Raw genomic sequence first — 13,573 nt, 5'->3', positions numbered from 1 at the left:
TAATACTGTATCTAAATATTATGTTGAATGACCCTTTCATATATAATGCCTGGCTGGTAGCAATTCAACTGTCTCCTATAAAAACAGCAAAATAATTAGGGAAGTTTTCACATTTCAAGGATGTGCATAGACCACACACACACACGCACAGACACACAATAAAATACAGTATAAATGTATATATTTACATACTCCCTTGGCAGAAAGGCGGTATATAAATATATAAAAGAAATAAATTACATTACTTTCAAAGCAGGTGAGACATCCTGAATGCCGGAAGAAATTGTATTTGCATAAAAACTACAGTACAAGTAGAACCAAATCTGAAAATACTTCTAAAATAGCTGAATAAATGGTCTCAGTTGCTCAATTGTAGAGTAACATGTGAAAGCCTTTCTTTCTCCTTTTTGGATTATCTGTATCCTGAATCTCAGTATGTCACATGATAAGCAGGTTAGAAACACAATCATAGAACAATATCTTAAACATTGTAAGACAGAAAGGGCATCCTGAATAGCTTAGTAGCCATCCCTATGTGTGCCCATGCAAGGTATAGTAAATCCCATAGAACAATAAAGGACTTGTGCGTTTTTACTTGTTCCTGAATGATCTAGAGCAGGGATGTCCAACTCCCAAGAGACTGCAAACTACTCACAGAAAAAAAAATATGACAGTGATCTACCCTTTTTTGGGGGGGGGCTCGGTTCAAAGTTGTTAAGCTTTTTTTTAGGGAGGAAAGTTCCATTTTGGGGGGTTCAGGCCAAAGTTGTTGAGGTTTGTGAAGAGCTCTAAAAGAATTTCTCCAGGCTGAGTAAACTGGTAGTAAAATGGAAATGCAAGTTACTATAAGCAAGTGCAAAATGATCCACAAAAAAACTAAATTTCGCGGACTCTTGGGGTCTGAACTGGAAACAATAAGACTTTGGGGTCATTGAGGATAGCTCAAGGAAGATGTCAGCCCAGAGTGCAGTGGCTGAGAAAAATGTCAATGCCATGCTAGGAATCATTTGGAAAGGGATTGGAAATAAAACTGGCAATGTTATAATGCCATTATGCAAATCTACGGTGCAGCTGCACTTGGAGTAATGTGTATAATTCTGGCCGCCTTACCTCAAAAAAGCTATTGTAGAGCTGGAAAGGGTTTAGGAAAGGGCAACAGAACTGATCAAGGGATGGAGAAACTTCCCTTTGAGGAAAGGTTACAGCTTCTAGAGGCTTTTTAGTTTTCGAGAGAAGGTGAGAAAGAGGCAACATGATAGAAATGTATGCAATCATATATGGTGTGGAGAAAGTGGCTAGTGATAGGTTTTCCTTCCTCTCTCTCATAATACTAGAACTTGGGCAGGCTTCCTTAAACTCGGCCTTCAGATGTTTTGAGACTACAATTCCCATCATCCTTGACCACTGGTCCTGTTAGCTGGGGATCATGGGAGTTGTAGGCCAAAAACATCTGGAGGGCCGAGTTTGAGGAAGCCTGAATTTGGGGGGACAGATGCTGAATGTTGGAAGATTTTGGGCAGACCAAACAAAGTACTTCCTCACACGGTGGAAGGCTAAGCTACGGATCTTGCTTCCACAGGAGCCATTGCTGGCCACTAACTTAGATGGCTTTAAAATATAACTAGACAGATTGACGTTACATTAGGTTGAAGCTATCAGTGGCTACTTGGCATAATGGCTAAGTTCTGCCTCCATTGTTAGAGACTAAAGGTAAAGGAACCCCTGACCATTAGGTCCAGTCGTGACCGACTCTGGGGTTGCGCCACTCATCTTGCTTTATTGGCCGAGGGAGCCGGTGTACAGCTTCCGGGTCATGTGGCCAGCATGACTAAGCCACTTCTGGCAAACCAGAGCAGCACACAGAAATGCCGTTTACCTTCCCACCGGAGCGGTATCTATTTATCTACTTGCACTTTGACATGCTTTCAGACTGCTAGGTTGGCAGGAGCAGGGACTGAGCAACGGGAGCTCACCCCATTGCAGGGATTCAAACCGCCAGCCTTCCGATCGGCAAGCCCTAGGCTCTGTGGTTTAACCCAGTGCCGCCCGCGTTAGAGACTAAATGCCTCTAAATACAAGTTGCTGGGAATGACAAGTGAGAAGAATCCTGTTGTACTTTCAGGTTTCCCATAGGCATCTGGTTGGCCACTGTGAAAGCAGGATGCTTCTTATATTCTGAAGGCTGGTTACCACAAGGGAAAGTTTCTTCCCTATGTTGGCCCCCTGTCTATGTATTTTCTTTCCAATGGACCTACATTAAACTTCTGCATCCTAGGCTTTTTAGAAAGGCCCAAAGATCTCCCCCTCTACCCCACTTGACCTCCCAGGCTTAATGTTAATTAGTTGTGTGATGTTCTGATTGAATTATGTTCTTTCTGGGGTGTGTGGGGTAGATTTTAGGTTTTTAATATATATATGTATATATTATTTTTTCTTTCATTGTTCACGTAAGCTGCTTTGGATGGGCATTTGCCCCCCCAAAGAGGCCTAAAAATATTTTAAGCAACACATAAAATGCACATGCCCATGAATATTTTGTTTCTTTTTTGAAGAAATTTATTGAATTTGAAGATTCTCAAGAACAAGAAAAAAAGGATCTGCAGATAAGAGTGGAAGCTTTAGAGTCGCAAACCCGGCAGCTTGAACTGAAAGCAAAAAACTATGCTGATCAAAGTAAGTGGGACTTTATCAGTGGATTATAACTAATTATAACCATTGCATGGTTTGCATGATATTTTCACTCTTATCTCCTAATAGAAAAGAGCATAAAATGACTGCACCAGTATAATTCACTAGCGGGAGTGTTTGCCTTTTCATGTACGTATGTGTGATTTAAGTTTTGTTTTGTGTTGACTGATGTCCAAGCTCATCTTCTCACTAACTTTGTTAAGACTTTCTTGAAGTACAGTTTCAGCTTCTTTTCTCACCTGAACAACAATGGGTGATATCCAACTATAGAGGCCCACTTGCACAATAGACTTCAACTCGTGCAAATGGGATATCCCCCTTTCCCCCTGCAGCCCCACAAATCTGCTGTGTTTAGAGCAGAAGATTCTTGCATTGTGCAGGACTAGATTATTATTGTTCTTATTGATTGATTTTATCTACTGCCCTATACCCGGAGGTCTCAGGGCAGTTCACAGAATCTTGAGGTCCCTTCCAACTCTACAATTCTATGATTCTGTCATTCTAAGTCCAGAAATTTCAAAGCAACCTTGATTCTACTGATCTTAGAATGCAAAAGTGGCTAGGAATCTTGTTCATTTGATGTTAACTATGGCTCAGAGTTTCTTAAGTTGATAGAAGGGCCTTGGGCTAGCTAGCCCTGTAGGATTTATTATTTGTATAGCTGACTTTATCATATCACAAACTACTTTTGAAACCCCTTTCAAAGCAGTTTACCTTGTGGCAAGAGGGGATGGGGGATGAGGCTATTGCTAAAGCCTGAAGTCTTGTCAGCTGATGGAACTTGTTTCATAGTTCCTTGGATGCAGCTCAAGTATGTTTTTGTTTTTAATTTAACCAGTAGCGAATATTTTGCTGATACACAATTGGCAAGGTTATAATTGCTCTCTAAGGACACTGGAGTGGTTTATTAGCCTCAAACTAATTCTGGGAGATAGTCATATGTAACATCCTTATCTATGGTCAACGGAGCATATGATAAGATTGTATCCCATCCTTCTCCTGGTTTTTCCATGTGAATTCCTGGCAGCTTTAAATATGGCTGCTGTTTTAATGCTAACCAGGGTTTGCTAGGATTACTACTGTATTTTTCGCTCCTTAGGACGCACTTTTTCCCTCTTAAAAACTAAGGGGAAAAGTCTGTGCGTCCTATGGAGCGAATGCAGGGGGGAGGCAGGCAGGAAAAGCCCCCAAGAGCCGCACACAAGCTTCGCGCGGCTCTTGCGGGCTTTTCCCCAGGAGGGAGAAGGGACTGTCGCTCCCCGACCTGTTCTGGGGGCTAGGGTTGGGGGAAGCTCGGGCTTCCCCCGCCCGCAGCCCCGGAAGCTCTGGGAGTGGATGCAAGGCTGTGGGCAACCTTGCCGCCGCTCCCGGACCTGTTCTGGTGGCTGGGGACGGGGGAAGCTTGGGCTTCCCCCGCCCCCAGCCCCGCAAGCTCCGGGAGTGGAGGCAAGGTTGCCCACATAGATTGCCCACAAGGTTGTGCAGCGGGAGTTGGCGCTGCGCTCGGGGGCTTCAGGCAGCTATCCGCAAGCCTTCAGAGTGCGGTGGGAGTTCCCCCCGCGCTCCAAAGGCTTGCGGATAGCAGCCTGAAGCCCGGGGAGCGCAACGCCAACATCCCGCTGCGCTCCCCGGGCTTCGGAGTGCGCCCCCAGCCGTGCAAGCTCCAGGAGCGGCGGCAACGCTGTGCGCAACCTTGCCGCCGCTCCTGGACCTGTTCTGGGGGCTGGGGTCAGGGGAAGCTCGGGCTTCCCCCGCCCCAGCCCCGTGGCTAAAAACGAAGCCATGACAGCTAGCGGGATCCATGACAGCTAGCGGGATCCATCCCGCTCGCTGGATCCATCCCGCTCGCTGTCTTGGCTTCTGCCAAAGCCGCGCGCAGCCTCTCCCACCTGGAGAGGTTGCACGCGGCTAAAGAGGAAGCCAAGACAGCCAGCAGGATGGATCCCGTTAGCTGCCTTGGCTTCTTTGCTCTTTGGGGCTGGTGGGGGGAAAATATTTTTTTTCTTCTTTATTTCCCCCCCCCCTAAAAACTAGGTGCGTCCTATGGTCCGGTGCACCCTATGGAGCAAAAAATACAGTAATCAGCTTCAAACCTCATTTAAAAATCTTCTATAAGAGGGAACTCTGGTTAGTGCTAACCGTGGTTAATGTTGGTGCTGAAATAAGTCTGCAGGCCCCCAAAACAGTGACCCGGAATGCAACCCCCAAGTGAATGGGAAGTTGCCTGTAAAGTGTAAAACATTGTAATAGAATGGCCCAGTCACATGAATCCAGAATGTGCAGTCCCTGACATGGATTTTAAAAATGAATAAAGGGGGTGGAAAAACTAGCCTTTAACCCTTAGTTGCCCATTGCAACCCACCTCTGCCCCCTTTTTCTCCCTCCACCAGCATGATTGTGTTGTGGTTGCATGGATGGGGTTCTGATGAGACTGGGCACAGAAGGGAGTCAGATCGTGGAAGTAACCACTGATGTACAGCTGCCTTATTTCAGAACCAGCTATAACTGGCACTAATAATGAATCCAACTGCTGCAATGTACCTTGAGTGGTTTGATCACCCAATCCCATTAGAGAAAATTAAATCTCCTCTCGCATCTTGTCTCATTCTTGTTTTAACCAATAAGGAAGAATCCTCTCTAAAGATTGCCACAGAGTTTGTCGTCATGCTGTAATAGCAAAGGGAACACAAGATTGTGAAGCTGCTTGCTGCTTCATCTTCATGCTGAGAAGTCAACAGTTCTTTTTGAGACATTGCCCAAGGCTTGTGCTTTTTGAAAGCTACTCTTGCTATGAATTTATGCACTGGATTACCTCAAAATGCCACTTGGGATATCTTTTTGGCTTCCATTACTTGTTTTGCAAGGTTATAAGTAAGGTGATGAACTAATGCTTTAAGAATTTCCAAAATTTGGAGAGCTTTGAACTATAGCCCGAAAACTGTAATGCTGAGAGCTGTTTCTCACGGTCATCTACAGGGAAAAAGAAACATATTTGTCATGAAATCGTAAATAAGTTGTCCACTGTTCATTGCAGCTGCCCAGCAGGTTCTTAAATATTTGGATGCATTTCAGATCTCACAGCAAATACATGGTAAACACAAGGGGGAAATGAAGACCTATATGCCACGGAGGGCCTCGGGTTTATCAAATTGTCTAAGACACAAACAATGCAGAATATCCTCAATAACACATTGATACCATAGCAGCTAGCTGTTCCGGTTGATCTTAAATGCCTGTTTGCAGTGTTAGTTTTGAGCTATGAAATTTACTTTGGAATATTGCATGGATGTACCTTATTAATAAAACTGGAGTTTCATCATTGGTTATGCTGTTAATCCATTTGGTTTAGGTTTAGAGACAATTAATACTTTGAGAAAGCAATCACATTAGTCAAACTTGCCTACTTTGGTTCTCATGGTCTATAGCTTTAAGAGAAGTTCTGTTGTGGTTGTGGAATTAGTTCTAGGAACTGTGTAGGTTTTGCCCTTTTATGACACCTGTAATTTTTATGTGCCAGTAGGCCTGCTCACACATGTGCTTTGGCTGATTTAGGTTCCTACCTTTGCGGTTTCTGTTTATGTATTGGGAATCAGATGCTTAGTTCCCTGATCCAATAATCAACTTTGACAGTATATATATATCTGTTTGGAGGATTGAAGTAGCAGAGTTTGCCTCCACACTACCCCAGCGTGGATTGATGGTGTCAGAGCTGAACTGATTGACTAGTCAATCCTACGTACCTCTACTATTTCTTAAAGAAAGTCATCGGATTTGCTTTGAGATTTTACTCAGAGCTAATCTAGCAGTTTGAAACTGACAACCTGGCAGTTTGAAAGCACGTCAAAGTGCAAGTAGATAAATAGGTACCGCTCCAGCAGGAAGGTAAACGGCGTTTCCGTGCGCTGCTCTGCTTTACCAGAAGCAGAGTAGTCATGCTGGCCACATGACCCAGAAGCTGTACGCCAGCTCCCTCAGCCATTAAAGCAAGATGAGCGCTGCAACCCCAGAGTCGGCCACGATTGGACCTAATGGTCACGGGTCCTTTACCTTATGTGCTTTAACGACATCTGTTTGTTATTTATTATTTCAAATTTATAGTCTACCCTCCCCCAAAGGGAGCCTAGGGCAGCTCACAACCAGTATTAGAAACGGAGATGTGAAAGCTAGGAGCTAAATGGCACCTTAAACCTGGGTTATGGACACCACAATAGAATGTCTAGGTGCACTTTTTTATAACAAAAAACCACAGCTGAAAATGAATGAACTGCAGCCAAAATATTATGTTCATTTTTCACATGGTCTAGTCCTCATCTGAAGACTGCAAAAAACAAAGCCAGGCTTCCCCTGCCTGCCTCCTTTATATTCTTATGAGGGTCCCTCAAAACGCTGCCTTTCTGTAAGGTCAGCTGAGAGGCAGAACCTATCAGCTTTCCTTTCGCTGCAGTGATTTCTTGGAAGTCGACCAGGCAGGAATTTCTCCTCCCACATCCTCAGTGTTAGCAGTGGCAGTTTTAATCTGAAATCTTAGGTGCAGTAACGCACCCAGAGCTCAGAAATTGCTCGCGCTAATGAAATTCCCAGTCGCAAAATGTGCCTAGAACAATGGGAGTTTCACACGCTGATCACAACAATAAAATTACATTTAAAAAAAATAAACAACACTGTTCAAGTAATGTAGACAGTTATTACCAGCAATGTAAAATTTTCAATAAAATTACAGTTCAAAAGCATGGACAAACAGAAGTCTTTTGACACATTTCCTGAATGCATATAAAGTGGGAGACAGATTGATTTCCATTGGAAAGGGGGTTCTGTAGCTGGGGTGCTGCCCTGCCTCAGTTCCCTGTTTGTTGTGCTTCTATTGATCAGCTGTGCCTTGTCCACAGATTGCAAATTTGGGGCTGGAAAATGCTGGAGAAGGCACATTTTCAGTTGGGTCCCAAGTCATTTGGGACTCTTTAGGGGAACATATTAAACCTACTCTGTCCCTGTTTTCCCAAATGTGAGTATGAACACTTGAAATTGGAAATGGCCCTGTGAATGTAAACATGACCTTCATCTATTTGGATCTCTCACTTTTAAATTTTATTGCTGTATTTAAACACAGGGAACCTCTGTTGAGACCATGCCAAATAATTTATTGAGAAAATGTTTACCCTCCCTCTCTCAGATTTGCAAGATGCTTCGTCAATAAATAATGCATCATAATGTAAATGAGGGGTTTCTGCTCTCAATGAGTGCTTTGAAACACTTCATATTACCCTGAACATTCCCAGGAGATTTCTGTGTGCTGCTGCTGCTGCTCTCAGTTAACTCTCTTGCTACCTTTGTTTGATTCTCTCTGAAGGCCTCCAGAGAATGACATTCCAGTTTTCCAGTTACATTTGAATATCTCCTGATTTATGGGGTGTTCAGAAAGAAACGATGCAACGTTACTAAATGAAACGAAATGCATCTTTCTCCCACATTGCTTTCAAATAGCATTGCCTGAAAGCAACCACCCACAAATCACTTTTTGGCTAAGGTGGAGTTGTACTGGTGGATTACCAGGGTGGGCAGAGTCAGAGCAGCTGCTCAAGGTCCTGTACCTGGGCAAGAACAAAGGTGATCTTGTATATCCTGCAGCTTTCAGGTCATGGCAGTTGAAACAGTCAGTGGATGGTGATGATGATTTGGCCAGTGGATTATTCAAAAAATATGCAACTTACCTTTGCCCAAACAGCAGCTTATTTTCCTGTACTCTTATACAGAGGCATACATGCCTGTTTGTATGTGCTGGCAATCAGTGTTAGAAACTGGGATAGAAAAGCTGGGAGCCAAAGGGCTTCTGGGATCTGGGTTGTGGATGCCAAAACAGAATGTCTAGTTGCCACTGGTGGGGGGGAGGGGGGAGTCGGCCGGCAACACTTCTTACTTATTATTTTAATAAGCATGAATTAATATGCAATTCACATAAGTGACATATTGTTAATATCGCATTTTTGGCAGAAATTGTTAATAGATGTTTAATTTGGTGTTTACAATAAAAATATTGGTACCATACTTTGGTTTTCAAAACACTCTGCTCTTTATTGCTAAACTCCTTAACATGTTGTCTATCCTTAACATAAACTTTGAGGCTTCAAAGCGCATACTTTGCAGTAATACTTGAGTGTCAGCCATGTGCAAAAAAAGACACCCAGACTTCTTGAAGTGCTCGCAAATGGAGAATCTTTAGGCGCAAAATGTGCCTGGTACCCTGCTAATTTTGAACCCTGCTGACAATAGTGAAATATTTTAAGGACTCATAGGAGGAAGAAAGGTTGTTTACCCTGCTGACTAAGAATGGGACAACTGGTTAATTTAGAAGGTGGTTACTTTAATCCACTAATAAAACACTATTTAGGGGATATGGAAACTTTAGGGATCATGGAAGGCTTTTGAGAAGGGGGATGCTTTAGCTATGGATACCTGTCTTAGTTTGGATGAGAAGGGATTGGACTAGATTAAGTGGATTTTATAAGTGTGTGTTGTCACCTGCATGAGTACATGAAAAAAAGAGACTTTGTGTGCTGTCCATTGTTGCATTCACTTGTGCAGATATCTTTTTTTAGAAGGCAGCAGTGAAAAGACTCAGTTCCTCTGCTTCAGACAGGTGGAAGAAAGTGGAAGCAATAGGTTGTTTCATTTTTGTTCCACACTTCTGTTAGTTCCTCTGAGCAGTTTCATTTTAGGGAAAGCTTTAACTGGCTGAAGTACCTGGTGAATCTGTCCTGGCAACAGAGCCAATTTAGCAGGGTGCTAAGTTAGACTTGCCCATCTGTTTCTGACTTGACTTTAGAATAGCAGGGCTTTGTTTCTTCCCCAGTGTCTGCTTTCAGTGGACCAGCAGATGTTCTGATTGCTACTGGTATCTTATTAGCAAGGAAGTGTTATACGCAAGACCTCAGGTAGCCAAACCTGTGACTCTCTAGGTGTTGTTGGATTCCAGCTCCCATCACCTCCAGCCAGCATGGCCAAAGATCATGATGGAATTTTTACTTATTATTATTTTTTAATAACCTGTGTAGCCTGCTTTTCACCACAGATGTGAAATACAAAATAAAAAATCTGGGAGGCCACTGGTTAGTGACCTCTGCTCTAGACCTATTGGATCATGAAGCAAAATACTCCGGGGATTGTGTCCATGTATTTGAATTTTCTCCCCTAATTTATTCATGCTGACCTCACCTGTTGTTAGCTGGTACTGCTGTTGATTTTGCAATTTTGACTATGGTTTGGTTTGCATGACACACTAAACTGGCTTAAGTTGGACAAGTAGTTTGCTGGTGCACACTGCTGAAATTGCAGGTTCTTGCCTCCTTTCGCATTCCTCTTGCTGCTACACTGCCATGAAGCAAGCCATGGTCTGGCTTGTCGTGTTGTCTGAACTGAGGCTTGTGCTTTGTTTCTGTCCAAAGAAAGCACAAATGGCGAGCTGAACATGAGGTACTTGTTCACAATAAACCATTTTAAACAACAACAACAACAACAACAACAACAACAACAACAACAACAACAACAACAACTATGGTTTTGTTTTATGTGATGTGTGAACTGGGCCTGTGGAAGACAAAGTATTGATTTTGAACAGCACTGGCGATTCTTGTGCTTATGTGAGTGGGCAACAAATATCACCTAATGTTCAGAAAATTGGTGTCTGTTATGCAACTAGATGTAAATTGACTAACACTATATAGATATCTAAAGAACACCAGCCCTGCTTATAAGGCAGAGTTATCTGTTGTTGACTATATACTCGAGTTATTGACACCTTTTACTCTGCAGGTGTCTCTACATGTTGGCAAATTAGTAGTCCACTAGATGGAGCAGAAGCTATAGTTGTTGGATGGCTCAGTAAATAGGAATGATTACATTTTGCAGCTGTGGACTAAAATGAAATGAATGGGAAAGATCTGCCTGCTTGGTTCTTGTGTTTTGTAGCTGCCAAGTGGGGAGAGTGACTTGAAATGGACATGCATTAATAGCTGTAAATGTACTCTGGGTGGTGTTAAGGTCCTATATAAACTATAGATCTGTTATGAGTTCTTAATATGTATATTTAAAAAAAGAATGAATAGCACTTTCTAGAAAAAAGTGTCACGTGGCATCTTCATATGTAATGGTTGCTATAATAGAGATTTTCCATACTATACAGTTTTCCATACATCACTACTGGGAAAACCGTATAGTAAAAGCTATGGTTTTCCCAGTAGTGATGTATGGAAGTGAGAGCTGGACCATAAAGAAGGCTGATCGCTGAAGAATTGATGCTTTTGAATTATGGTGCTGGAGGAGACTCTTGAGAGTCCCATGGACTGCAAGAAGATCAAACGTATCCATTCTTAAGGAAATCAGCCCTGAGTGCTCACTGGAAGGACAGATCGTGAAGCTGAGGCTCCAATACTTTGGCCACCTCATGAGAAGAGAAGACTCCCTGGAAAAGACCCTGATGTTGGGAAAGATGGAGGGCACAAGGAGAAGGGGACGACAGAGGACGAGATGGTTGGATGGTGTTCTTGAAGCTACCAGCATGAGTTTGATCAAACTGCAGGAGGCAGTGGAGGACAGAAGTGCCTGGCGTGCTCTGGTCCATGGGGTCACGAAGAGTCGGACAATACTAAACGACTAAACAACAACAACAACAATAATAATAGAGATGGGTTTAGTAAATTATTTCCTGAATCCTGCATAGGGACCTAGGAGCCTAGGCACAATACATCTAAATACAGTGGTACCTTGGTTCTCGAACTTAATCCGTTCTGGGAGTCCGTTTGACTCCCAAAACTGTTCGAAAACCAAGGCATGACTTCCAATTGGCTGCAGGAGCTTCCTGCACCCAAGCAGAAGCCGTGTCGGACATTTGGCTTCCGAAAAACATTCGCAAACCGGAATACTTAATTCCGGGTTTGCGGCATTTGGGAGCCAATTTGTTAGGGAGCCAAGCCATTCGAGAACCCTAAATATGCCATAACAGTTATATGCAATCCAAATTGGTATTTCATTTGATTTGGTGAAACAGGACTCCAGTTGGTGGGGAAACACTTGAAAATTAGGAATACTAGGTGATGGTGGGTACAGTGGTACCTCGGGTTAAGTACTTAATTCATTCTGGAGGTCCGTTCTTAACCTGAAACTGTTCTTAACCTGAAGCACCACTTTAGCTAATGGGGCCTCCCGCTGCCGCTGTGCCACCGGAGCACAATTTCTGTTCTCATCCTGAAGCAAAGTCTTTAACCCGAGGTACTATTTCTGGGTTAGTGGAGTCTGTAACCTGAAGCATATGTAACCTGAAGTGTATGTAACCCGAGGTACCACTGTACTGTTGTGTCAGGCAAACTTGTTCACTCCATCCCAGTTTCTCTTAATGTCTTACCTTCTCTTGATAGTATGTTTGGGCTGACAATGGTATGTTCTTGGTAACCTATTGATTTGATTGCCTTTATAGTACGTCTTGGCTCCCTTAATAATTTTTAGTACTGGGAGTGCACTTTTAGCATTACATGAACCCTGGTGGTTGAATAGTCTGGTATAGCTCTGTCCGCTTGTTGAAGAACAGCTAGCCTCCTTGTTAAAGGTGAAGGGGCAGGATGCTTCTTCAGTGTCAATCAGGCCCTTGACTGGAGAGCTTTAGTGAGCACAGTTCCTTGATTCTTGTTGGGCAACTTGAACTTCTTCAAGAACAGTGGAGATTGGATTAGGCCCTGACTCTGGGACTAGGTTTGGTGTTCCCTCCAAATGCCCTGGGCTGCAGCCTGACCTGCTCAATGCTCTCTTGAGAAAGCATTTGGAAGAGGAAGAAAAGCAGAAGCACAATTTTCTAAAAAACAGAGCAGAGTTGGTTTCTGTATGAATAGCTTTGAATTGTGGAAACCGGAGATGATGTCTGTAGACTCTGTTACTGTGGCTGTCAATGTCTGTTTCTGAGTGAATTAATTATCTTTTTCAGTTACCAGACTGGAAGAGAGGGAAGCAGAACTGAAGAAAGAATACAATGCTCTTCATTCAAGACATACAGAGGTAGGTAATGAGATACTCCTTGGAGCTGTGCTTTGAGAGGGCAGCTGTGCCTCAGCGACTTGGTGGGAAGGGCATCAAGGGAGCTTCTACCGCACCAGTGTTTGCCGAGGGCTCTCTAAAGCTTTTGCTGTGAGCTTTTGGAAGGTTTCCCGTGTGTTCATTGAAATCCTTTATATTAAATTGTAGGGCAGAGCCAGAGTGATATTGGCAGCATGCATGATCCTAACCTGAAGTTTGCTGAGATGACTGAATTGAGGGGCAGGGGTGGGATGCAGGCTTATTACCATAGTGGGAAACCAGAGATCCCTCTTACAGCTGAAGCTAGCCAGGGTGTCACATTAATTCCATACCTTATTAGAGTAGTTTGTTTCAACTCTTTCTTTACTTGAAAAGGTTGTCTGTCACCTTAGCTATTCATGTCACCCATTATGTTTCACGTGACTTAAGAGAAAGACCTGATGATTAGCAGTCAAATTTCTTGAGGTATGCCAAGACCCTCCTTGGGGAGTACAACTTACTTATTTTTTATTTTTTTATTTTTTATTTTTTATTTTTTTATTATTTTATTTTATTTTATTTTATTTTATTTTACCCCTGCAGCTTTTCTATTATATTACGCATTTTGAATTTAGTACAAATATTCTTTGTTCAAAATATTGATAAATCGAACTGCTTATTTGCAAGAACAATTTGGGCAATGTAATTATGGTCAAGTTGATGTAAACTTGTATTAGAAAAAAGGCCTTTTCTGTCGCATGGAAACCAGCAGAAAAAACTAAGTTTTGTGACCAGTATTCATTAGCAAATATGCATGATTTTGTGGGCTAAGGCATGTTTCATTATAAGG

General features: G+C 42.8%; 1 protein-coding gene across 4 annotated transcripts in view; it reads left to right on the top strand.

Moving 5' to 3' along the window:
* The window catches only part of SPAG9 (sperm associated antigen 9), an 81,958-nt gene that overhangs the window by 8,999 nt on the left and 59,386 nt on the right, over window positions 1-13,573 (top strand). For all 4 annotated transcript variants that reach the window (XM_083598081.1, XM_083598083.1, XM_083598082.1 and 1 more), the window contains exons 2-3: window positions 2,553-2,673; window positions 12,656-12,726. In XM_083598081.1, the coding sequence (XP_083454207.1) occupies window positions 2,553-2,673; window positions 12,656-12,726 (192 nt within the window). The remainder of the gene's footprint in view (window positions 1-2,552; window positions 2,674-12,655; window positions 12,727-13,573) is intronic.

This window comes from Podarcis filfolensis (assembly GCF_964270895.1).
Source record: "Podarcis filfolensis genome assembly, chromosome: 2".
In the NCBI taxonomy this organism is placed as follows: Eukaryota; Metazoa; Chordata; class Lepidosauria; order Squamata; family Lacertidae; genus Podarcis; species Podarcis filfolensis.
Note: the sequence above shows the minus strand (reverse complement) of the source record. Positions and strands in the feature narration are given on the sequence as shown.